The sequence below is a fragment of the Callithrix jacchus genome, chromosome 18, assembly GCF_049354715.1.
Source record: "Callithrix jacchus isolate 240 chromosome 18, calJac240_pri, whole genome shotgun sequence".
NCBI classification, from domain to species: Eukaryota; Metazoa; Chordata; class Mammalia; order Primates; family Cebidae; genus Callithrix; species Callithrix jacchus.
Window position 1 is genome coordinate 19,990,025 of NC_133519.1, and position 25,634 is coordinate 20,015,658.

General features: G+C 48.7%; 2 protein-coding genes across 7 annotated transcripts in view; one reads left to right on the forward strand and one right to left on the reverse strand.

Annotated features, from left to right (window-relative positions):
* The window catches only part of KCNJ10 (potassium inwardly rectifying channel subfamily J member 10), a 34,616-nt gene that overhangs the window by 8,580 nt on the left and 402 nt on the right, over nt 1–25,634 (reverse strand). Inside the window, exon 2 of one of the 2 annotated variants that reach the window (XM_035279132.3) lies at nt 24,947–25,061. The exons of the other annotated variant lie outside the window; for it this stretch is intronic. Within the exon in view, the coding sequence (XP_035135023.1) occupies nt 24,947–24,979 (33 nt within the window). The 5' untranslated portion in view covers nt 24,980–25,061. The remainder of the gene's footprint in view (nt 1–24,946; nt 25,062–25,634) is intronic. 2 annotated transcript variants of the gene reach the window in all.
* The window catches only part of KCNJ9 (potassium inwardly rectifying channel subfamily J member 9), a 28,902-nt gene continuing 21,554 nt past the window's right edge, over nt 18,287–25,634 (forward strand). For 2 of the 5 annotated variants that reach the window (XM_078356072.1, XM_078356073.1), the window contains exons 1-3: nt 18,287–18,448; nt 19,307–19,408; nt 20,544–20,657. Coding sequence is in view for 3 of the 5 variants with exons in the window: in XM_078356069.1 (XP_078212195.1) it covers nt 25,082–25,108 (27 nt within the window). In the remaining 2 variants the exon portion in view is untranslated. Of the gene's footprint in view, nt 18,449–19,306; nt 19,409–20,543; nt 20,658–23,044; nt 25,109–25,634 lie in introns of all 5 variants that reach the window. The other 3 variants (XM_078356069.1, XM_078356068.1, XM_078356070.1) reach the window with 3 other exon arrangements.

Genomic DNA, 25,634 nt, shown 5'->3' on the forward strand with positions numbered 1-25,634 from the left:
ATAAAAAAATTAAACTTATTAGCAGAAAATAATCCAATATGAGTTATTCATGTGTTTTGATTGCCAAAAAAGCAAACTAATCTTAAGCTACCTTCATTGAACTAAAGTCTCTAGAATAAAAAAGTAGTTGATTGTACTCTGCTCTGTTTATCCCACATCTGCAATATCCAGCATCAGGGAACACTCAGGATATGAGAGGATTCAGAACCAGACCACATGAGAAATGGCTGAAGGAAACAGGGAAGTTCATTCAGGAGAAGAGACAATCGGAAGGATATAATGGATGTGTGCAAATATTTGGTCTGAAGGGCTGTCATGTGATCAAAGGCTTGGACTTGTCCTTTGAGCTCCAAAAGGAACAATCAGTGAGTTCATACTTCAGGGAAAAAAATTGCAAATTGATATTATAAAGAGCATTGTAACAATCAGGAAAGCACTTTGGACGAGCACTTTGCAGAAATCCTATGGAGATTAAAGCTTTAGATAGGAGACTGAAAGACTTGTCTTGAAGCTTCTGTCTATACTCATGGTGGGTCAGGATGTCTGCCTTCTCTGCCCCACTTCTACCCCTGCACTTTCTGTGGTGACATTCAGGGGTCCTTAACTGAAATCCTAGCTTTCTTCATGTTGAAGGAAGATTCTATATATCTTGGAGAATGGAAGCTCTTAGGGCCCAAGAGAAGCCTTGCTTATCATTCCCAAAATATTAATCTATAATTCTTTATCACTTTAAAGTTTATAAAATATATAGTTTGATCCTCACACCGTGAGGTAGGTAGGAAAGATACCATAGAAACGAAGGCTCAGAAAGCTTTGCCCAAGTAGATTAGTGGTAAAGTTGGAACAAGAATCCAAGTCGTCCAGTTCCTGGGTCCAGAACTTTTTAATTGTAGCAACTGCTTTTGTGTATCCCAGGTTCATTCTCGTGGACCTCATGCTCTCAGGAGTTGCCACTGCGGTACCCTGTATGTAAGACCACATGTCCCAGGGTTAAGGCTCTAGATTCAAGGGTGCTGGAGATTTCAGCCACTGCTAGCCTCTTTGTTGCCTCTGGCTGTTGTGATTGCCACCTCCAGCTGTTGTGCCTGAGGTTGCCAGCCTTTATATCTGCCACCTCCAGCTGTTATCTGCTGCTCCCAGCTGTTGTGCCACCTCCCACAGCCAGGCAGCTTTGTTCTCTGCGGTGGCCAGAGTCAGAAGCGGATAAACAATTAGCTACACTCCACCCCCAAGCTGGCCAGGCCCCTGAAGAAGGAAGGGAGCCAAAGCTCCGGAAATCATTTGTTGCGTGCCCCACCACCCCCAGGGCACCCCCACAAAACACACATGCTCTTTCCTCCAGAGGGTGCTATTTCCCCAAAACAGTCCCAGCCAGCCAAATACCAGGGACAGAATTCTGAAGTCCAGCCTCTGAGTGGCCAAAGAGACAGAAACAGAGACATTCGCCTCTTTCTCCTCTAAGCACTGAACGAGTGATTCTTTCCGTGAAACAAAAGCCAGTCAGTCATAGCTACAGTGATAACCAGCAGGTTCCCTCGGCACATACCACTCCCACTGACTGCTCTCCCTGGAAACTCTTCCTGGAGCTGTTTTTCTTGGCCTGAGCACTCATTTATTTTACCTGAGAGTCATTTGTTTTCCAGGATAATCCACAGATTTATCAGAGCCTTTACTGAGTTTACACTGTTGTTCTTTTGACACTCAAGAACTTGATCTGCGGCTCCTCATAGCTTATAGGTTAAACTGCGAGCCTCTCAGCTCAGCAGTCACAATTTGATCTCTGCCTACTTCTTGACTTTGCCCTTGACAATCTTTCACAGACCCCCTGAACTCCAGCGAAGAGCCTCCGTACCTAATCCTTTCTGTCTGCCTTTGGACCTGCTTCCACACCGCCCTGCTCTGAGCCTACCTGATGATCTCCTCATTTCAGAACTCAAGTGTTAGTTACGCCCTTTGACGCCTTCCCTGACTCTCAGAAGAAACAATTCATCTTCTCTGTCTCTCCCTCCCACCCCAGAATGGCTTTACTTTACTATTCTTGCTCTTCTACATTTTCTTTCTTTCTTTCTTTCTTTCTTTCTCTTTCTTTCTTTCTTTCTTTCTTTCTTTCTTTCTTTCTTTCTTTCTTTCTTTTCTCTTTCTTTCTTTCTTCTTTCCTTTCTTTCTTTCTTTCTTCTTTCTTTCTTTTTCCAGATGGGATCTCTGTCTCTCCCATTCCCATCCCAGAATGGCTTTACTTTACTATTTTGCTCTTCTACATATTCTTTCTTTCTTTCTTTCTTTCTTTCTTTCTTTTCTCTTTCTTTCTTTCTTTTCTCTTTCTTTCTTTCTTTCTTTCTTCTTTCCTTTCTTTCTTTCTTTCTTCTTTCTTTCTTTTTCCAGATGGGATCTCTGTCTCTCCCATTCCCATCCCAGAATGGCTTTACTTTACTATTTTGCTCTTCTACATATTCTTTCTTTCTTTCTTTCTTTTTCCAGATGGGATCTCACCCAGGCTGGAGTGCAGGTGTGCAGTGGTGCAATCTCAGCTCGCTGCAACCTCTGCCTCCCAGACTCAAGCAGTCCTCCCATCTCATCCTCCCAAGTAGCTGGGACTATAGGCATGTGCCAACATGGCCAGCTAATTTTTGTATTTTTTAGGAGAGACGGAGTTTTGCCCTATTGTCCAGGCTGGTCTCGAACTCTTGGACTCGAGTGATCCGCTGTGCCTGGCCCTTTTGTACATATTCCTATTTTGAAGCATTATAGTGCTTTGAGATGGTTTACCATTGTTTACCATCTATGTGCTCTCAATTTAAGGCCACAGACTCTGCCTTTCATCTGTTTCCCCCATGCCTAGTACCGTTTGTTAAGGAAGAGTAAGGGAATGACTGAAAGCCTGATCTGAGCAGGCCAAGGCCCCCATGAGGGCTGCAGTCTTGCTTGATCTGCCTCACAGGACACAACTAGTTCACGCAGACCTTCAGGCAGAGCCACTTCAGAGTACAAGGGGACCCAAGTTTACACAGGCTTTGCTAATGCTACAGATGCTTACGACCCTGTTCTCAGAAGGTAGGAAAATAAAAGCCCAAGATATCAGTCCCTGCTCTCCTCTGGGTCAGCTGTTCGTTTGCAGAGAGTTGGGGAGAGAATGAGCTTTGTGTATTGCTACAGAGCATTGGAGTTGATTATGCTAAATTGGGTGACTAGAAAGGATGTTTCAACCCCCTCCCAGGGGCAGCAGGTGCAGGGGGAAGGGAAAAGCTGCACCCGCAGAGAAAGTGCTTTATCTGTTTTCCCCATTGCAGGAGCAAGTCGACTGAAAGGAGCTTCGGGATATGAATACTAAATGCATTCATTTCCAAATGTAAACAAATCCTTTCTTCTCCTACTTGCTGCTCCACTTTGGTTCCTAAAATAGTTAAAGGCACCATCATCCCACCCATTTGCCCACTCAAAGCCAGGAGCGTCTCAAACCCTCTTCTTTCCTCAACTCAACATTTATCTAATGCCACGTGCTGTGGATTTATTATTTGTGCCTCCTCCCCTCCATTCCATCGTCTTACTTCAGGTCCTAATGGCTCGTGGCTGAATCACTGCATCAGCCTCCTACTCATCTCATATCTCTGTTCTTTCTCTCCTCAAATCCATCCTACATTGCTCCTGGGTTTCTCTTCCCTAATACACCTCTGATCAGCCAGTACTTTAGAAAGCACTTTTAGCCAGGCACGATGGTTCACACCTGTAATCCCAGCACTTTGGGAGGCCAAGGCAGGTGGATTATCTGAGGTCGGGAGTTCAAGACCAGCCTGACCAACATGGAGGAACCCCGTCTCTATTACAAATACAAAATTATCTGGGCGTGGTGGCGCATGCCTGTAATCCCAGATACTCAGGAGGCTGAGGCAGGAGAATCGCTTGAACCTGGGAGGCAGAGGTTGCCCTGAGCCAAGATCACACCATTGCACTCCAGTCTGGGCAACAAAAGCAAAACTCTGTCTCATGTCTCAAAAAAAAAAAAGGAAAAAAGAAAGCACTTTCACATTTTATTCTCATGACATTCCTATGAGATATTAAGATTATAATACTTGTTTTACAAATGTGGAAACTGAGGCTCAGAGAGATGGCGTGACTCAGTAAACTGTGGAATTGGATTCATGCTCAGGTCCTGTCTCCCAAACGCATCCACTTTTCATTATACTATAATTGTCTTAGTTCCTCCTGTAGCTGCAAACATTTAATGTCTCCCCATTATCCATCAAAGACAGGCCAAACCCAGGCTGGCATATAAGGCCTTCCACAGTCTGCTTCTGAACCTGCTTTCCAGCCTTACCTTTAGCCACTTCTCTGCTATGGCATACTGCATACTGCAAGCAAACCACCCACTCCCTGGCACTTCTCCCTTCCTGGCCTCCCCTTCCTCCTTGTCATTACCTATCCAAGTCTTATCTTTCAGAGTTCAATTCAAATAACCCCTCTTCCATGAAGCCTTCTCTGATTCCCACAACCTTAATTAATGCCTCCCTTTCCTGAGTTTCCATATATGTATATCTATATCCATCTATACTGTAATGGCACCTCTCTTAGTACATGGCACATCATTTGTATTCTACTACAAATAAGGTCATTGAAAGAAGAATCCAACATTATACACACACACATATATATACACATGTATACACACACACGCACACACACACACACACACACACACACACACATTGGTTATCCTAAAGATTAGCACAATGTATGACATATATAGTAAGTCCTCAAGAAGTATTTTATGATTAAATTAATGAGTAGGAGGGGACTCCTAACCCACTCCAGCCGTAGGGGCCAATCTAACTGACTCCATCATCACAGGGCCTAGGAGATGTGGAAGTTCTTGTCCTAGGTAGAATGGGTGGACCTCTAGTCCAGCACCTCTCACTCTGAGGCCTTCTCATTCCCACTTCTTGTTTGTTTCTTCTCTTTATTTTTTAATGATGTTTTCTTTCCTCGTATACATGGAAACCCCAGATAACTAATTATCAACACTAATAGGTATGCAAAAAACAAACGTTTTCATCTGTATTAATGTTGCCCACCACATTTAGTTTTAGTTGTGTTTTTGTTCATTTATACAATAAACTTTGTTGTTATATTGTTGTTGTTGTCACCCAGGCTGGAGTGCAGTGGCGTGATCACAGCTCACGGCTGTGTCAATCTCCTGAGCTCAAGTGATTCTCCTACCTCATCCTCCTGAGTAGCTGGGACTACAGGCGCCCAGCTAATTTTGTGTGTGTGTGTGTGTGTGTGTGTGTGTGTGTGTGTGTAGAGGTGTAGAGATGGGATCCCACCATGTTGCCCAGGCTTGTCTCAAACTCCTGGGCTCAAGCCATCCTCCAACCTCGGCCTCCCTAAGTGCTGAGATTACAAGCATGAGTCACCATGCCCAGCCTCAGTAAACCTTTTTTCCAGCAACTATTGAGTACCAAATTCTAAACAAAGCACTGGAATTACAGAGATGGATCAGATGTAGATTCTTTCCATGAAGACCTTACAATCTAACAAAGGAGACAACCATAAAACAGACAGGAAGTGATAAACGCTGTAGAAAATAAGTGCAAGAAGAGTTTGTGAAGGGAAAAGTGACATCTAGGGCAAGGGATCAGGGTTGGGAAAGATGAGGAAATCCAGGGCCAGCCAGGAAATAAGGTGCCATTCACTTAGGTTGAAGCATTGGGAGCACATGAAAGATCTTTGTTTTTTCTTTCTTTCTTTCTTTTTTTTTTTTTTTTTTGGTTGTTCTCTAATCAAATTGACACTCCACACATGAAAGATCTTAATAGGATACACTGAAAAAACGGTCACGTGCTCTGACCCCTCACCCCCTCCTGCTTTGTGGCCAGCTTCCTGTGTGTTCCTTCATGGTCAGCTGCAGGGCCAGGGTCAGGCCGAAAGCTCCTGCGAGGGTCAGATGCAGAGCCTTGGTCTCTTCCACGGTGCTCTAGGCTGCTGGTCATTCTTTCTTTTTTCTTTTTATTTATTTATTTTATTTGAGACAGAGTCTCCCTCTGTTGCCCAGGCTGGCGTGCAGTGGCGCAATCTCAGCTCACTGCAACCTCCCCGGGTTCAAGCAATTCTCCTGCCTCAGCTTCCTGAATAGCTGGGACTACAGGCATACACCACTACACCCAGCTAATTTTTGTATTTTTAGTAGAGAGAGAGTTTCACCATGTTGGTCAGGATGGTCTTGGTCTCTTGAGCTCATGATCCAGCTGCCTCGGCCTCCCAAAGTGCTGGGATTACAGGAGTGAGCCATCGTGCCTGGCCTAGCCTGCTGGTTATTCTTTCTTAGAGCCACTAGATGATTTCTGTTTTTTGACTGTGGAGTGTTTCCTCTTACAAATGTTTGGTTCAGGAAAATGGAAGGAGAGACCGAGGGGAACTCTCATGTATTGAATGCCTACTCTAGACCAGCACTTCCTATTTTGGTTCAGGAAAATGGAAGGAGAGACGGAGGGGAACTATCATGTATTGAATGCCTACTCTAGACCAGCACTTCCTATTTTGGTTCAGGAAAATGGAGAGATGGAGGGGAACTATCATGTATTGAATGCCTACTCTAGACCAGCACTTCCTATTTTGGTTCAGGAAAATGGAAGGAGAGATGGAGGGGAACTATCATGTATTGAATGCCTACTCTAGACCAGCACTTCCTATTTTGGTTCAGGAAAATGGAAGGAGAGATGGAGGGGAACTATCATGTATTGAATGCCTACTCTAGACCAGCACTTCCTATTTTGGTTCAGGAAAATGGAAGGAGAGACGGAGGGGAATTATCATGTATTGAATGCCTACTCTAGACCAGCACTTCCCATTTCATCTTTGCAACTCTGTAAAACAAATCTTATTATCTTCGTAATTACCACTGAGGTTCAGAGAGCCAAGGTGACACAACTTACCAGGAGCAGAGCTGAAGTTTATGCCTCCTTCTGGCTGGATTCCAAAGTCCTTTCCACCATAACTTCAAATTAATACTATAGTTTATTTGCCTTCCCTGAGAAAACCCACACTCAACAAGCAGAGATGACACCCTGAGCATAGTGGAGGTTAGCAGGAGCCAGAAGAGTGTGAAAAATTCACCAGCAGTGATGCCCAGGATGTGTCCAAGGGTTGGAGGCACTGCCCTTCCTCATGGCAGTGATGCCCAGGATGTGTCCAAGGGTTGGAGGCACTGCCCTTCCTCATGGCTGCTTGATCCTGGTGTTTCTTTCCTAGTTTTGCATGACTCGTCTATACTCTCCCCACTTCCTTCGTGTGGAGTGTCCTCCCAACCGTCTTCTCATCTCTATCACTTGTCATTCTCTGCTTGTCCTCTCTCGTACTTCATCCTGGCTGTCACTAAAATGTCTCCTCAACCCCTGTCCTCCTTTTCACCTCTCTTTTTGCCTTGGTATGGCCTACACATCTCTCTGACTGTCCCTTCTTCTCTTTATGGCTTCTCCTGCTTCTTGTAGCTCATCCTGGGAATAGTATGCTATCCATCTAATCATAACTCTTGCCTTTAAATTCTTTACCACACTGTGTCCTTCTATGCTCCTTCTGTATCCCACAGCCCATGTGTACATATTAATAGAGACATTCTAAACCCTAAAGCCTCCTATTCTCTTCTCCCTGCTTCTTCCCTGTAGAAAAAAGCCTTTTGATTTACGGATCTGGAAATGAGATTAGAAAGCGAGGCGGATTCCAGGAAGATAGGAACAGTGCCCACTATAGCTATTAATTAATCCAATTATCTTATGTTTGAAGGTCTTTCTGAACCAATCACTGTTGGATAAAGACAAATGAATAGGCAGATAGAAATAGGGACTCAGCTTGCTCTCTGTCCTACTATCTGTCTGCCATGCTCAAGAACTCCAGATCCAGCTCTGTTCTTCTTCCAACCTTGAGGGCTTAGATAATCCTGCAGTACTTTCCTTCCTTCCCTTCCTCTCCTATTCTTCTTCCTCTTGCATATTGGGAGAGCCCTGTATGCAGTAGAGGGGTTTCAAGCACTATGTCTCAGCACTTGAGATTAGGCTGGCCTCCACACCCATACTTATCTTAGACACTTGAGCTAGGTATCTGCCCATGCCCAGCATTCTGGAGAGAGAGTGAAAGAATAATGCTCAAGGATGTGTAAAAGCTGCTCAGAACTAAGAGACAGCACTGCCTGGGGGCACATACTCTAGACTGGGAAGCAAGAGACTTGGGTGCCCATCTCGACTCTGCCATTGACTAACTGTGACCTCAGGCAAGCCTCTAAGCCTCTCGGTCTGTATTTCCTTCATTGTCGAATAGGGGTTGGTATCATTTCCACAATTCTCAAACTAGGGCATACACGAATGTGCCAGGAGGCACCCAAAGCCACGGGACTACATTTAGTATATTTCCTGAAATTATCCATTTTGCTCAGATCGGAGGAAAAATATTATTTTAATATTATGCCAACAATGTACAATGAAGTAGAACAAAAATTTTGAATGGCTTAAGACAAAAACAGATTTCAAAAATGTCCAGTGTGTGGCCACTTATGGCTCATCCCTGTAGCATCCAGGGCACAAATTCCCTCTCCTCTGCCTTTCCAGACACCTTGCGAGGTCCGTCTGGGAAGTGCTATGTTAGAAGATAATTAAGGTCACTTCCTGCTGTAAATCCCTATGTCCAGCCCCCATTGCCCACATGGAAGTCTGTTCCCACTCCTCCCCCTGGCATTGGTAGAGAGAGAAAACAGCTCCTCAGCCTCTTCTCACCAACCATATCATCTCTTTTTTGGATACCGGTTCCAACTCGAATAGAGACCTTAGAGTCCTTCAGAAGGAGATCAGTTGCATTGGGATGAAAAAGAAGCACTTCTGGGCTTCCAAGTGTTCTTAATGAGGGTGGGGGAAGAGAAGAGGAAGGAGAGGGGTAGGAGAGGAAGGGCAGGAAGAAAAGCACTGCAGGGTTATGTAAGCCCTCAAGGTTGTAAGAAGAATGGAGCTGAATTTGGGGTTCTTTTCAAACTTGATGTCTTTATTCATTCATCTCCCTCCTGTCTTGCCCCAAGGAAAATAAACAAATAGAAATAGAGCCAGATGCACACAAATCTTGAGGTGGGGAAAAAGAGGGCAGCGTGTGTGTGTCCAGGGGCCTGATTCTCCAGCTGAATCACTGTTGCCTCTGTCTCCAACTCCCTGGCCTCCTTCCCCCTTTCCCTCCCATCCTCTGGCCCCAGCCTGACACTGAGGCCCTGGCCCACGGAAGAATAGGCTTTTCTTCCCTTGTGTCAACGTTTGGAAACTTCTCATAGTCTGATCAAAAGAAAGGATAAAAGCCTTCAAAGCATTTCCTGGGAGTCTGTAACCTCTGTATGGCCCTTCTGACCTGCCTGTGTGTTTTCCAGTCAAGAGAGGGAGGGACAAAAGATGGGGCCACATCAGATGTTCTGTGTTCAGACACCACCCCTGCCTGTCAATATGGGCTGACTAGGACCATTGCCCCCTCCTCCACCTCAGTCCCCAGTCACGCCTTCTGTCCCCTGTGAGAAGGGAGCAATGTTCTGTAGAGAACTGCCCAGAGGATGGCATCTCAGGGACACCCTGTTTCCCCGGCTGGAGAGGGAGGAGGACTTCCTGGTTCCTACAGCAAGTGGGTGCTGCCTCTTTGATGCACCTGCCCTGTCAACCTTCCACACCGCCCCTATTCATGCCCTCCTGAGTCATCACCCCATCCCAGTATCTGCTGTTAATCATTGTCTGGAACAGCAAGGCTCAACAGGAGTTGGTCTTTTGTGAGGAGCTTGGCACTAGGCAGAGGTCAACTGAGGACAGAGGCTGTACCACTGTCTCCTCAGCCCCAGCTCCAGCAGTCCCAGTAGTCTTCCAGCCTGGCCCCATCTGGGTCCTCATCTCAGAAGAACATCTACTGGGAGGCATTAACTCATCCCTCCTCATCTTGACTGAAGAGCCAGAAGAATTAGTATCAGTGTTAAGAGTCAGCTGGAAGCCATGGCATCTATAGTAATAACTCCTTTTGCTATTGTTACTCTACTGCTATCCTATTGTTACCACTAAGACAAGAGATGCTGAAAAGGTTCCCAAGGACACTGGGGGAAATCTCAAGAGGATCTGGGCTAGGTAAGGGAGAGTCAGGGTGATAAACAAGAAGTCTGTTCAGGACCCTCCTTCCTGTGTCAGCTGCGCCTGGATCTCCAATCAGTCATCACCTGGCTTAGGCCCTGAGATTCCCCATGGGAAGAATCTATACCCAACTTATCTCCAAAGATACTGGTTGAGGAGATCAACCTAGTTTAGGTATCAGAAGTATTTTTTCACGCAGAGCCCCTCACAAGGGTGCACCCACACCCCTAGTCTCTGTAGAGTTTCCCCGAAGAGGGAGCTGACCAGGTTGCAGATGGGAAGTGTGGAAATGGTAGAGGTGGAAGGGAACTCCTGCAAATTTCAAGCTTCAGCCGTGATGATGTGCCACTCTCCTCCATCCCATGAGGAAGACTGGCCTCCCCACCGTCTGGGGGTGCGGGTCCCCAGTCCCTTGGGGCCACCCTTGCCTGCGAAGTTGCCTGTCTCATAACCTCATGGCCCCTACCCCCGCTCCGGCTTACCCCTTTTACTATTAGGTTGAATTCTACGAAACTGTCCGTTTAAAAAATGGGTTACCTATGGCAATACCAAAGGGTTCAATCTAACAATACCTAATAACAATAAAAATAAGAGTAACAACCACCGCTGTGATATGGGGTTTTGAAGTCTACAGAACAGTTGTACAAATTCAGAATAACTCCATCTTGCTCCACACAGCCATCCTGGGTGGTGGGGTGGGGCAGGGGGCAGTTAAAGCAACAGGAAGCAGGAAGCTCTCTCCAGTGTCACAGCTGACCTTCCCATCATTAAATCTGAGGGCGTTTTCTCAGCCCTGGACCCCAGCAGTGTCTGCCACACTTGAGACTGATGACTGATCTGTCTGTTCTTAACACTCTTTTTCAGCTTTTACTGAGGGGTGGTGGGAATCCACTGATTTTATCTACCTTGATTAACCACTACTAGCTCTGCCATTTCTAGGCTTTGTGATTTGGGGCAAATCACTTAAACATCTGAGTTTCTATTTCCCTTATCTGCAAAAAGGGCCTAATAATACCGCGGTGACCGGAGTTCCACATGACCGTATGTGTCAGAACGCTGCATGGGTTGTGAAGCGCTACGCATGTGCACAGTTCTCACTGTCGCTCTCCGCCATCATGTTCTCCAGGTCTCGCTCTAACTCTCTGTTTATTTTGATCATCTCTCTTGCTGTAATCTCTCCTCTGCACCTTAAATGTTGGTGTTTCTCAGGAATCCATCCACCCTTGGCGCTCCTCCCTGAACACCAGACTCCATCTTCCTCAACTCTTTACCCCACTCCATGGATTCCATGTCACCTCTGCCCTGTGTGTCCAAGTACTTACAGCCCCCCACCATCTGGAGCATTCCAATTTTAACATGTTCAGACTCAGTGTCCTCCCTCCTCAAAAGAGACTCTCTTTTTTTTTCCTTTTTGTTCACAGAATTACCCTCCACTAGGTGTCCAAGCCTTAGAATTACCCCTGCTTTCTCTCTTGCCCCTCATCCGATTGATAACTACGTCCGGCATTTCCGCCTTCACAACTCCTCTTCATGTCCACTGAGGCTGCCCTCAATGATTCACCTGAGTCATTGCAATGGTGCCCTGGTCCTCCTGTGCCCAACCTCACTGTGCTCACCTCCGTCCTTCGCTGCCTCAGTGCACACATTCTGACCCTATCACTTGACTTTTAATTCTTCAACAAGTTCCCACAGCTTTTGTGATGAAATCCAAACTTCTTGGCAAAATCCTTCAATGTCTGACTCCACCTTACTGTTCACAGCTTTCCCTGGAATGTTTTCCCTCTGCAGCCGTATTCTAGCCACGTGGAATAAAGCCTGTGCTCTGCTTGCCTGTCTCCATGTCTTTGCTCAGGCAGCTAGCTCGCTCTACCTAGACCATCCTCTCCCTGCTCCCAGACTCCGCTTCGGACCACTCTCTCCCCTTTCAAATCCTCTTCCTCCTTCAAGGCCTCGCCCTGATGCCCTCTCCACTGTGGAGCCTTCCCAGTGACCCCAGGTAGAAAGAGTGACTCTCCCTCTATGTTCCCGGGACATTTGCCACCTCATCCTTTGTTCTTCTCTAGAGATTGTGAGCTCTTCGAAGGCACAGACTGTTTCTTGGTCACCTTTGTAAACTGGTACCTTTAAATTTAACCTAATTGGTTAGTATAGAGGAAGGAATTAGAATTTCTGGGTGATTCTGGGCTAGAAATGTCCACTATATAGCATCATTCATCACCACACCACCCCTTACCACATAACACTAATTTATTACCGTGCTTTTTTTCTGACCGAGCCTCAGAATCACCCTCAATATGGTGATACAGAGAGCCATTTTCAATCAAATGGAGTTGGCACAACAAATGAAACCTATTTTTTATCCTGGCATGTCTGAGTCACAAAGGTCCCTATGTATTCTTCTTTCCTGCTATTTGCCACCCTGTCTGTGCCACTTACTAGCTATGGGAACTTCAGTCAGTCTCTTAATCTCTCTAGAGCTCAGCTTCCTCATCTAAGGATGCAATAAAACCTTCCCTTATGCAGTCAGGATTACATGATTTAAAGCATATGAAATCTGTAAGACCCTTATGCAAATAAAGATATTATGATTATCCTACTTTGCAGATGAATGAAAAATATTACTGAATTAGAGAAACTAAGGCTCAGAGACATAAAGTCACTTGCTGACATTTATTTAATGCCAAAGCCAGAACCCATGTCTCCAAATCCTGAGGGCTTTTCACTCATGTTGCGTCTCCACACCCATGCTCAATTAAACCATCCCTTATATCTCATTCCTCCAGGTGATTTGCGGGGTAGGATTTACTCTAGTCCCAGAATTGAAGGGGGCCTTCAACCCACTATTCTTCATCCAACCTCCCTAGAAATCCTCCAAAACCCCATCAGCCTGGCAAGAGATGGGCAAGTGCTTGCTGAGGACTGCTGAGTAGAGTCATGTTCCTTAATTACTGTCCTTCAGCCCCTCACCCTCTCGTCTGCCCAAGCCTCACGGACGTCAGTGAGCTGGCAGCCTTCTTAAGGCCCAGAATGGCCAGGGCCCTGGAGATAAGGTTTTTGGGGTGAAGTCCACTGAGCTGTCACCTGATCTACCAGCGGAGTTTGAGAAACTAGGGAGGGGAGGATGGGACCTATTCTTTGAGGATCTCAGGGCCAAGACAGGATTCTCCACCTGAGAGAAGAGAGGGAGGCTCACCAGACCCCAGCTGAAGGGCCCTTCTCCATACCCTTTCCTGTCTTTGAACTTGAAGGGCGTTGACTAGAAATGAGGGAAGGCTTGGGCCTAGTTGGTGGAGGGACCAGAAGGTAGTGACAGGGTGGGGGAGGCAGAAGAACCACTCCCCATTGTGAGAACATCCCCAAGGCCTGCTCCTATAGGGTTATTTCATCAGCTCTGCTCCTTCCAGGAAGGACCATCCTCACCCTCCCAAACAGAGAAACTTTTCTGGACTGATTCTTAATTTGTATTTTGTTCATCTTTGTGTCTTTCTCAGTGCCTGGTATTTATTGATTTAAAAGAGCCTGTAGGATTGCTATTCTACATCACTTCTCCTCCCTCAGGACCCTTTTCCATATGCCACCTGCTCATCCTTCTGAAGTCCTTCCTCTGAATTTCCCATTGAAGTTTCAATGTTTGGACACTTGGGGGCACTGAGTCAGCCTCCCTGGCAGTCTTCTCTCTAGTTTCCCTAGCTCTTCTCTGCAGGCTGTGCTCAGCCCCACCCCGTCAACACTCTCCCTACTCTCTACAATGAGAGGGACTTGATGGGGAAACTGAGTCCCACAGTGAGATTGCTTAGTAGGACTGCCTCAGTGAAGGAAACTCAGACTTTTCTGTGGAAAGCACATCCCTCTCTCATGGTGTGAAAGCAGAGAGGCAGAAAACTTCAGGCCTAAGCCAAAACTTGAAGAGAGGCAGACAACTCTGAACTTAAAGCTTCTCCCTGCACTGGCCAGGCCCTCCTGGGGGAGCCTAATGCTATCTTGTGTTCATGTAACCAAGGATAAGAGGAATGAGTCTTGGTAGAAAGGATGAAAGAAAAGTAGGAAAAAGAGGAGAGGAAGTGAAGGGACCCTATCTCTGAAGCCCCTAGAATTACTGGTAGAACAGAGTCTTTTATGAGCTGGTCTCTGCATCAGTATTCCCTATCTGTACCCACCCACTTCATGCACGCACCATGTCCCCAGTCACACGAAACCTCTCAGCCCTTCAACAGACCAAACCTTTCTTAGCAAATAATGGGGCCTCTTCCGCCGAACACTCCTCCTCTCCTACTTTGCTTAATTTATACTCCTCCTTCAGGCCTCAGCATAGCTATCACTTTCTCTGGAAAACCTTTCTGGATGGCCCCACCCGCAACGTGGGCTGTCGTCCCCCTGTGTTCCCACGGTACCGTGAACTTCCTACCGTAGCCTTTCCGGTGTACCAGGCATTGTGCTGGGTGCTTCATGCCACGCTTCATCCTAGTCTCCCTAGGAGGACAGCAGCATTGCCCTCAGATGAATGGGTCGAAACTAGACTCAGAAGGGTTCGCTATCTTGTCCAGAAGGACGGCTGAGGGGTGCACTCAAGTCAAACCCAGGCCTGCTTAAACCTGCTTGAGGTCTGGGCTTCTCAACTTGATACTGGACTGTCACAGAGTATTCATGCGGGGAAGCCTGCCATAGTCATCACATTTAATCCCTGCATTTTACTAAAGAGGAAGCCCAGACCTAGGAAAGATGGGTAACTTTCCCAGGATTACACTGCTAGCTGGTAGCTCATGTTATTTTACATCAGAATCAGAGCAATAACCCTGGTCTTGATCTTCATCTCAATTTCTCTCTTCCTAGAAGATTCTTTTCCTGACCCTGGGGTCCCAAGGTGCCAGTTTCTGTGAAGCTAACCTTGGAGCATTATCCACAGAAACTCTTCCCCAGCCAGCGCCAGCCACAGCCCACTATCTTCAATCTGGCCCTCCCTCCCACCTAGTAGGTCTCAGGGTCTTCCTCACCCCTGCAGCAGCTGGCCCAACAAGAGTTGGAATAAGCAGCAAATGGTGAGGTTCACAAGGTGGAGACACTCAGCGATGCTCTTAGTGGGGTCTGTGGAAATAATCAAGGGATTCCTCTGAGCCCCCTGAAAACCTTGTAAGGGCGCTCACAGTCATTGGAACTATCTTCCAGGCCGCTCAAGCTCTGCTCAGTAGGTGAAAGGGGGGCTTTTCCTTCTCACCAGGGCAATGATTTCTCCACCTCTTTCTGCCCCTCCTCTTTGCCTTGTAATACCTTATGCCCAGGGAATTCTTCCAGTTAAGTTAAAGTTTACCTGTTGCTATCTGAGCAATTTCTTCTTATTTGTAACCTTGATGGAGCTGGAGAACCAGAGGTACACTGTACCTGTCAATCATATTCAGAAAACTGAGCCTCTTTCCCTGACAGGTGTCCTCTCAGCTCCCTTCCTTTCTCAGGGCTCCTGTTCCCTGTGTGGAGAGCAGCCTCTAACCCTCACTCAGAGAAGTCTAGGGAGCTCAGCATCACTCTGGGAGGCAATCTCTCTGCCCCCTTTCAACTTTTTACTTATTCCCTATCCACATTCCTCCCTTAATAAGGAGGATGGGGACCGGGTGTGGTGGCCCACACGTGTAATCCCAGCACTTGGGAGGCCAAGATGGGTGGATCACCAGAGGTCGGGTTTGAGACCAGCATGACCAACATGGAGAAACCCCGTCTCTACTAAAAATACTATAAAATTAGCCGAGTATGGTGGTGCATGCCTGTAATCCCAGCTACTCAGGAGGCTGAGGCAGGAGAATCACTTGAACCCAGGAGGTGGAGGTTGTGGTGAGCCGAGGTCGCTCCATTGCACTCCAGCCTGGGCAACAAGATCAAAACTCCATCTCAAAAAAAAAAAAAAGGAGGATGGGGTAGGGATGGCATGAGGATGCTGCCTAGATACAGAACTAGATTCAGAGGTGGATGTCTCACTGTCCTCCATCTCCTGTGTAACTAACTGCCCAAGCCCAGCAGGGAAAGTTGAAGTTGTACTTTGGACAGTTTTTTTCTCCAGTAGGGGATATCTGGAGGCAAAAGAATCACACCAGAGTATAAGGACTGGGGAAGGCGTGTTCCTGCCCGAAGGAAGATAGATGGATGGGTGGCTTATGGAGAATCCAGTAGCCAAAGGAGAAGCACTCTAGATAAGGGGCAGGGAGAAGGAGTAGGAGGGCCCTGAGGTTCTCCCATGAAATTTTGATCATGGCGATCAGCACTCAATAATATTTGCTGATGAGCAAACCCATATCAGCTTAGTTCTCTAACAGAGTTTCTGCAGCCATGACCCCATCCACCCTCCCAGGCCCCAGCACACCACTGTGCAGTCAGCCCTCAAGTCTCTGGGATCCCGATGGGCCTTCCTCTCTTCCCTTTTCAGGGCATCTGCTCCTGACTGCTAGAAGATGCTCTGGACCAGAATAGCAGGTGAACCACAGATACAGCCTACAGATCCTCGTGCAAACATAGGATAGTAACTGGGAAGTCCAGTGCTAGGCATCATAAAAGACCTGTGATTGATAGAGATCCCCAACTCTAAACCCTAGCTAAGAAGGCTATAGGGTTACTTTTCAGAGATCCAGGGTTCATAGCAGGAGCGGGGCCTGTAGGAGGGTGGGAAATGAAAGGAGGTAGGCTCACTCTGCCTAGGGGTAGTGCAAGGGTCAAGGTGACCCTCAGAGGTTTTTTCCAGACCCACAAGCCCCCTTAAGGTCCCTAGACCCGTTCTTTTCCCCACCCCTTCCCCTCACCATGCCCTCACTCCTTCCCAAAAAAGGTGAGTAAAAGACAGCTCTGCTAGATTTGTAGATAAGTTGGGGGGTGGGGTCATCTGAGTGAAGCCAAGAGACAAATTGTTGGGGGAGAGAAAATACAAAAAGAAAGACCTAGAAGCAAGGGACCTCCATTCTAGCCCCAGACTTGCCACCAGCTGCCTGGACACATCATCTCCCCTCTCGGAGCCTTGCTGGGAAATGATAACTGTTCCATCTATCTCCCAGGGTCTGGAAGGGCTAGGAAATACCTATGTGCCCTGGGCGAAGGCAAAGATGGTGACACCAGACCTGTGCCAGCAAGGCCAGGTGGAGCTCTCGTTATTCATATATAGCTCAGTCCAACGTACTTGACTCAGCTCTGGGGTGGGGGGCCTGGCCCACCTAACTCTCTCCATGGTTGGGGTGGGAATGGACGCCGTGCTCAGAGTCCAGTGGAGGCTGTGTCCATGGTTAACGTATAAGCAGGTGCGGTCTGGGGCAGCGGGACATTCTCAGCCCCAGGGCCACATTCTTAAGGTCACAACAAGTGCAAACTTGTTATAACCTGTGTCAGAGCAGCAGAGGGCGGCAAGGGCATGGGGGGAGGGACACGGTGCTGAGATGCCTGCGGTCGGCCGTGGACGGGGTGCAAAAGGGAAAGGGGCGGAGTGGGAGAGGGTGGGTGTGCAGGTGCATATGCCAGGGGATGGTAGTGGGGACCTGCAGTCTGTATGCTGGGGTCGGTGTGCTGTGTCTGGGCACATCCGCTTGGGTGTGGGTTGGGAGCCGTGTGTGGAGCCGCATAGATGAGCGTGTGCCTGTGTGTCTCTGCATATATGAGCCCCGGGGAGTCCTGTGGTGGGAGGAGGAGAGGTGGCAGCCACAGGCCCAGGCTGAGCATATGGAACTGAGGAGTAGGCAGGCTCTGAGTGCCCCTTCCCCTTCTCACGCCGCATAGAACCTGCATTCCAACTCCTCCACAGACTGCCCTCGCCCCTGTGAGCCTAAGGCCTCTCCCCTCTATGTGCCCTCTGCAGCCTGCCCTGACAAATGCCCATCTCCTCAGCCTGCCCAGAGAGTTGGGGGGGTCGCCTCCTGCCCATCCCCCCTGGCCCAGGGCCCACTCCCCCGTGCTCTCTGGGCCCTCCGGACACTGGGGCGAAGGGGGGGGCTGGGGGAAGGCTCTGAAAGCAGGTGACTGTTTGGGGGAACTAGGGGACAGAGCCCCCATTGTGCCCGCCCCGGAGCCGCCTCAATGGAGCTCCCTGGCACAAAAGGGCTTTGACAATGGGCAGGACATTAGTATGCAGAGCCAGCCCCTCAGCCCTCTCCCTGTCCCACAGCCCAGAGGCAGGAGCTTGGGGGCTGCTGGTAGAGGGTGGGGGGGGCCAGGACTGAGACTGAGGAGATCTTGGCCCACAGGGGCTCCCCTGGGGCCACTGCCCAGGAGACAGAGGAGGAGACTAGACTAGGGCCCCCAAACCTGCCACTCGCCAGAAAGGACTTTCCAAACTTTCCAAATGGAAAAAGCTGCAAGGACTGGTAGGAGTGGAGGGGGAGGGGCTGTGGGAGGCCAGGCCCCTTGGTCCCAAGCTAGGCTCTAGAAAGAAGTGGGTGGGCAGTCTGAGTCCTCCCATATTTTGCCTCAGTTTGACCATCTATGCAAAGGAATTGTGTGTAGGCAGGAGAAGAAAAACAGAGTAATACACAGCGAGCCCTCCAACCCCAGCAAAAAGGGCATGTGTTATGTGCTCAGGGTTTGGGGTTTTGGGGCTTCTACTTCCTTGGGGGGTTCCTTGCAATCTCCACCTGTTGTGATTCTGGAGGCTGAAGAAGCTACTACAGGGGAAGCAGGGGCAGTGATTAGGAACAAAGTCCCCTCCCATCTGTGCTCTTTCGGGAATTCAATCTGAACTAGTGGAGGTGGAGCTGGAAGCCCAGCTCAGGGGAATTTAGCTGAAGGGCCAATGGGCCAGGACTAGGTCTTCCCAGTATGTGTCTATCTCCCCATCTGCTTCCTCCCATTCTCCAGTCTGTGGGAAGAGGCTTCCCTTCTCCTGCCCAGGGAACCCCAGCAGGCACCCCTGTCCTCATTAACACCCTCAGCACCTCCAGCTGCCTTTTCCAAGACACCATGTTGCCTTGGAACAGCACAAAGCACAGGGTGTGAAGGCATGATCTGGGGGGAGGCTCCCCTGTCTGGGGTGGTGGGAGAGCTGAGAGGACGGCAGTGAGCGGGACTGAGCAGCTCATGAGAAGCAGGGTCGCCCAATCACAGACTTCCCAGGAGCCCCAGAAGAGAAGGCCGGGGACACTTTGCAGAACTGCTCCCCACAAGGAAAGACAGAAAAATCTCTGGGCTTGAGAATGTCTTCCCAGCTTTCTTTCTCCTCTTTCCAGTAGCTGTCGATGTCAGGAAGTTCTCCCTGCAGTCTGCCCTCAAGGCTTCCCACTGTAGTGCTCTGGCCCTGGGCTCACCTGAGATTGCTGGGGAAAAGAAAGGTAAGACCTGCTTCCTTCCCCCTCTCAGGACCTTACTCCTCCACTCTCCACAAAAGAAGTCTGGTGGGGAGAGCAGAGACAGAGCTAGGCCTTAGAACTCCTGGGTTCAGGGCCTACCAATGCTGTCGACCTTCTCTGGGAACTTGCACAAGTCACTTTCCCTCTCTGGGCTGAGCCCCTGTGTGTAGCATTGGCTGGATCACCTGCAGCTCCCTGCCTTCAGAACCACGCATGGTGGATTCAGGGGCGTGGCTCTGGATTTTAATGAGAGATCACAGCATCGAGCACTACACTGAGCCCTTTCCTATTATGCCATTTAATTTTCAACAACTCCAAAAGTGGTTGCATTTTAAAGACGCATTTTATAGCTGAGAAAACTGAAGCACAGGGATATTAATAATTTGGCCGAGGCCACATAGCTAGTGAGTTGTAGAATGGAGGCAGAACTTAGGTGATGAACCAGTACCCCATACTACCTCCCCAGTGAGAACATTCAAAAGACTGTGGCAGCTGAAGGAAATCAGCCAGGAGATTCAAATTGGCCCAGGTTTTTGAAACTGTCTTCTGAGGTTCCTCCAGTCTAGCAGTTCTCAAAGTGTGGTCCAGGGACCATTGGGGGTTCCTGAGAGGCTCTACAAAGTCAAACCTATCCTCATAAAAACGCTAACAACACATTATTTGCCCTTTTCACTTTCAATATATCAGTGTTCAGTGGAATTTTCCAGAAGCTACATGACATATGATATTACAATATACTGAATGCAGAAGCAGATGAGAAACCAACTCTCTTTTATTAAGCCACACGTTATAAAAGATTTCTGAAAATATAGGATAATGTCAGTCTTCTTATTAACTTTTTGTTTCCTTCCTTTGGAAAATACAGCTGCTTTTCATTACAAATACATCATTTTGTTAACACGCAATAATTAATAATATTTCACATGTCCCAGTGTTCATTTCTAACACGGCAAATATTCATAGATAGAACCCACACAAACCAAAGCTCTTTGGAGTCTTCAGTAATTTTTTAGAATGTAAAGAGGTCCTGGGGTCAAAAAGTTTAAGAACCAGTGCTCTAGACGCTAACATACTCACCCTCCCCTCTTACCGTTTGCCCATATCTTTTTTATCACAGGGTCAACTGGGAGGTTTAGACACGTGGAGAGGGAGTGTGCCTGGCTCTAACAGTTGGAACTGGGATCAGAGGTGGAGCTGAGAAGGCTGGTCCAGGATAATGCAACACTAAGAGGTCAGACCTGTACCCGACTTGGGAGATGTCCCCACATGTCTCCCACCTTGCAAGCCCCTGCTCAGAGGTATGCTCAGGACAAAGGGGCTGCCTCAGACTAGACTCTGACCTTTCTCCCCTTTTTCCACTCCAGACGAGCTGTTAACAAGCCCAGCATCAGGCTGGAGTCAGACCACCCTGGCAAGGGGAAAAAGGCTCTCTGGAGCCTAGATACCTGCATTTGCGTGTGGGGGTGGGCAGAGCAACAACGCTTAGAAGACTATAAATTGGGGATTCTAGGGCCTACTGCTTGTAATCTTAGGGTAAAGCCACCCCTACAGGATAGGTCCGTTGGTAGGAGAGGGGTTTCTCTTGAGGTCTCCTATAGAATTAGATAATAGGATCCTATACACACCCTGCTGCAGGATCCTCACATAAACCTCCAAAGTCAGGCTCCTCCCCAAGAATAAGCAATCAGAACTGTTTCCTACTTAGAGTCAAACTGGATAGTAGCCACTCTGTGTCTTAGGAGCCAGGCCCTTTGCTGGGTGCCAGAGGGTCCAGAGAGAGAAGAGATGTCTTTGCCAATCTGACAGAGGTACAAGCCCTGTCCTAGAGGGACTCCCCAGCTAATGAGGAAGACAAGATGTCTCCTCCAACATCGCCATGCGTGGAAAACCCTGGGCCAAGTCACAGACGCAAGTGACAAGCAAGATGGCAGAGCAGAGAGGGAAACAGGACAATGGAGGTCAGCAGGAGGGGTGAGACTTGGAATGGCCTTTGTGAGGGCCCAGAGTATGGGGAGGAGCCTGGCTCAGAGACTGCCTGGGATATGCTTCCCAGGAATGGGGTCTAGGTAGTTCTGCAAAATGTAGGGCTGGAGGAGATGCGGAAAGGCAAAAAGTCTCTTGAAGACTGTGATTGGGAAAGCTTTATCCAATGGCAACAGATATGTCTGGGTAGGGAAAGGGCAAGATAAAACTGATGCTCATCATGACCGTTCCAGTGATAATTTCATTACAAGATAAGGGGAAGGAATCGAGAAGAGAGGGGCTGGGGTCAGGGAGGTCATTAAGGAGGCTGCTGTGGGCATCTAGGCTGATGGGACGAGCAGGCCCATCAGGAGACACAAGAAGAGGACATATCAACCTGAGAGAAGCTGTGGGGACAAACCTGGGCCAGGAGAGGGAGAGGCGGGATGAAGAAGAGAAGAATGATAGGCAGGGCCATGAAAGCTCGGATGAGATGTGGGGATTGGCAGAAGTCTTTGGCCGAAAGAGAAGTTGCTGAAAATGGAGAAAGAGACGATTTGGCAAAAGCTCAACAGCTCAGTTCTCATTTGTTGAATCTGAGGACAAGACATCTGCTCAGCAAAAACTTGTGGAAAGCAGGGGCTGTGGGTATGGAGACCCCACCTCAAGAGATGCCCAGCCTATTGGAATCAAGGGAGGAACTTCATCTTAAACTACTTGATAATTCGTCTACCTTCCCAAACTCCAGAAGGGTGGGAAGAAAGAAACCTAGGACAGAATCTAAAACAAACAAACAACAACAACAAAAAAAAATGAAGGGTTAGGACAAAGCCCAGGAACCAGGAAAGATGACAGAGTAGAAAACGGTAGAGTAGTGGGAGAAACGTTATGACCCGAAACTCCACTTTTTACACACTAGGCACCATTCCAAACCCTTTATAATGGTCACTGAGAATCCTCACAACAGTTAGGAGCAGTTTTACTGTGAGGATGAGACTTCTTGAGCTACTAAGTGGAAAACCAAGGTTTAAACCCACGAAGTCGGACTCCAAGGCTGTGCTCTTCACCACAGTGCCTCCTGTCTCTCAGAGCAGAAAGTAGGCCTGGAACAGCAAGATAGAGGTGCAGCAGCCACCAGGAGAGGCTCCGACAGTTGTCACAATGATCCCCAACCTCTGAGCTCCATCGCTCCTGTCACAAGCGTTAAGCTTGGGCTTTCTGTTTCGGGATTTGGTTGGTGGCTTTTGCTTCGGTTTGGTTTGGTTTCTTGGTCCAGAAGGTGGTCTCTTTCTCCCTCCCACTCTCCATGTCAAATGTCTTCCCTTTTCTGGGATGCACTTCCTGAAATCTAACCTAAGTCCTTCCAGTTGCAGCCGCAATCCTTTCCCCAGCTCTTCTGCCATTGGAAAAGTTGCACAATGGCCGTGAATTCCCTTTCTGTGCTGCACCTTGTTGGAGGCTTGAGGTCTAATTCAGTCCTCCCTAGCTCCTGCTTCTCCAACCTCCTTCTCCAGGCCGAAAAGTTCTGCTCTTACTTCTCTCTCACATTCCAGAGCCAGCCCCTCCCTTCCCCCACCACCTCAAATCCAGGCTCCAAGCTGGCCGACACCCACGGGAGGGCTTTTCCCACAATCCCTTTCTCTTTGCCCTTTCAAGGTTCTGATGGGGGAGGGGCACCAGATGCACTCTCTTCATGAAGGATGGTGGCAACATGTAGACTAAACTCAGACGAGGGAAGAAAAGCATCGAACTCAGCCTGCTGGAGAGACCGAGGTGGCATGGCACTGCGGAACTCTCATTCCCAGGAGCGGCCCAGCCAAACCACCCATCACTGGGTGCTAAAACACTTATATTTTAAATCTCCCTTTCCTCTTTAATCTTTCTGTAGTTTCATCTCAACAATGTGCCTTGGCTGATTCCTTCTCTGCCCCCTTCCAGGGCCCCACTGCTATCCTGGACAGCTTGGCCTCAGCCTGGACAGTAGCACTGACCAGTCAGGCAAGAGAAGAATCTAGGCCGAGGAGGGGAGGGAGAGTGGAGATTTTTTCTTCCGTCCTAAATAACCTGCGGCAGGAAAGTTTAGAGACTCCATTGCCCAATGTCCCTTTTCCTCCCCACCAATGCCAGGAGGCTCGGCCTATCTTTCCATCTTGTAGGCAGAAACCAAGCAGTTTACTAGGAGACTCAGGAGTATCCTTTGAGGATATGGATCTTTCCGCATGACCCACCCCCTAGACCTTTAAACCCCTTATCCCACCAATCACAGAATGACTCCAGAGGACTTCATCTGAGCCCACCCTGACCCAGGTGTCCTAGCCTCTCTGGTCCCTAGGAAGGACAAGGGAAGGAAGGTCCCTGAGTCCTCTGCCAGTCACTTCTTTGCAGCTCAAGCCAACCAAGTTGGAGCTGCAAATGAGTTTATGCACAGTGGTGCAGGTGGGGGGGAGCTAGAATGTGGTTCATTGGGGCACATGGAGGAGGTGGGAGATACCAGCGGGCAGATCATTAATCCCTTCACACAAACATATGTACACATAGGCTGGATGTGGGTCAGATCCTGGGGAGACAGATTTTTTTTTCCCTCAGGGTAAGGGGTAGCAGAGGGGTTCTGCATTAGAGCCAGAGGAACTGGAACCATAACCCTGCTACCCCTACCACTCCCACCCCCCACACACCCCCCGTCAGTGGAGTCATTGCCATTTGATATCCGCTGAGACAACTTGGCTGCTCAGGCTCTGGGTGGGGGGTGGGGGGATGGCTCAGAAAACAGCAGCTCCTTTCAGGACCCAGGTTGGCAAGGGCTTTGGGAGGCTGGACCGGCCCAGATCACCCCCCAACACCCTCTCCCTCCCTTCCTCCCTTGCCACCACCACCAAAGGACTGGGGGGAGGCAGCGGGGAAAGGAGTTGGCACTGCCGGGGCCATGCCTATTGCCTCCGAAATCCAGCCCTGGACCCTCTCCCTGGCGTGATGCCTTCCGTCCCCCTCCTCCCTCATTTCTTCCTACCTGAAGAACCAGCTATGAGTCAGGATGCCTAGTTCCTTCCAAACTTGGTCCCCCATACCCAGTCTACCCTTAGAGAAATTTACAAGCCCTCCAACTTGGCACAGGATGGTACCCACCATCATGCCAGGAATATGTTCAAAAATCCTTGGAGATTAGGGAGAGTTTCAGGATGAAACTAAATTGAATTCAGTGGTAGCTGCCCACCCCTCCTGGGCTGATTTCCTGACAACCACTCTGGGCCCTCCTCACACCCCTGAACAAGACCATCTTTCACATGGGGGCCCCAAATATCCCATCATTATCTCCCTCCCACCCAGATGGCCTAAAGCAGTCCCAGTGGGGAGAAAAGAAATTCAGACACCACAGCAAGAGCAGACTGGCCAGACATCTTTAGTCAGAATTTGTATTAGTAAGCAGCAGAAGCAGGCTTTAAGCGCTGGCTTCTTTGGGGTCCAAATCTGCACCAGCTTCTTCACCATCTCCACTTCCCCATCTGCCTCACCTTGCCTGGGGCACTCACTGGAATTAAACCTCAAGACACCAGAACCCACCTCCACTTTTTCCCCTGTTGTCCTTCTACCCATTCCTGGGTTCAGCTCTCCTCTCCCAAATCAGGAAGTTCCATCCTTCATCTCTTCCCTAACACAGGTGCCCTGGGTTAAGTTCCTGGTGAGAGGAGAGATGAAATGGGAAAGGACGTCTCTGTCTGGAGGGTGAGTTTATAGAACCCAATCTGCCCTTCTCACTTTAGAAGTGCCTCTGCTCCTTTCCTTCGGGAAATCTCAATGTGAAACAGCTGGGTGAGGGTGAGGAGCAATGAGGAGGGATGTCTTGAAATGGGAGCCACTCAGATTGGAAGGAAGAGATTGGGTGGACAGGGGTCTGGGGCACAGCAGGCTTCTGTGTCTTCCCAGTCTGAGCTGCCAATATCTGTTTTTCTCCCCATGTGTGAACTAGCAATCACAGGTGTCACTACGTGATTGTCACTTTATGGGGAGTGGGGGAGGGGCTGGGCATGGGCGTAACCTGTCCATATGGGGAGGAGGGGGCACTGTCTGGTGTGCCTGTGTATAGGATCTCTCCTTATGTGTGGTTGTCACTGTAGTAACTAGAGGAGCGGGGAGGCAACTGCTGGTCTCTCCAGTGGGAGGGGGCATCGGGAAAGCCCCTTCCTTAAATGAGAGGGCTGAGATGACCAGCCTGGGTAGTTTCCTCGTGGGGACCCGTTCCCAGGAGGCT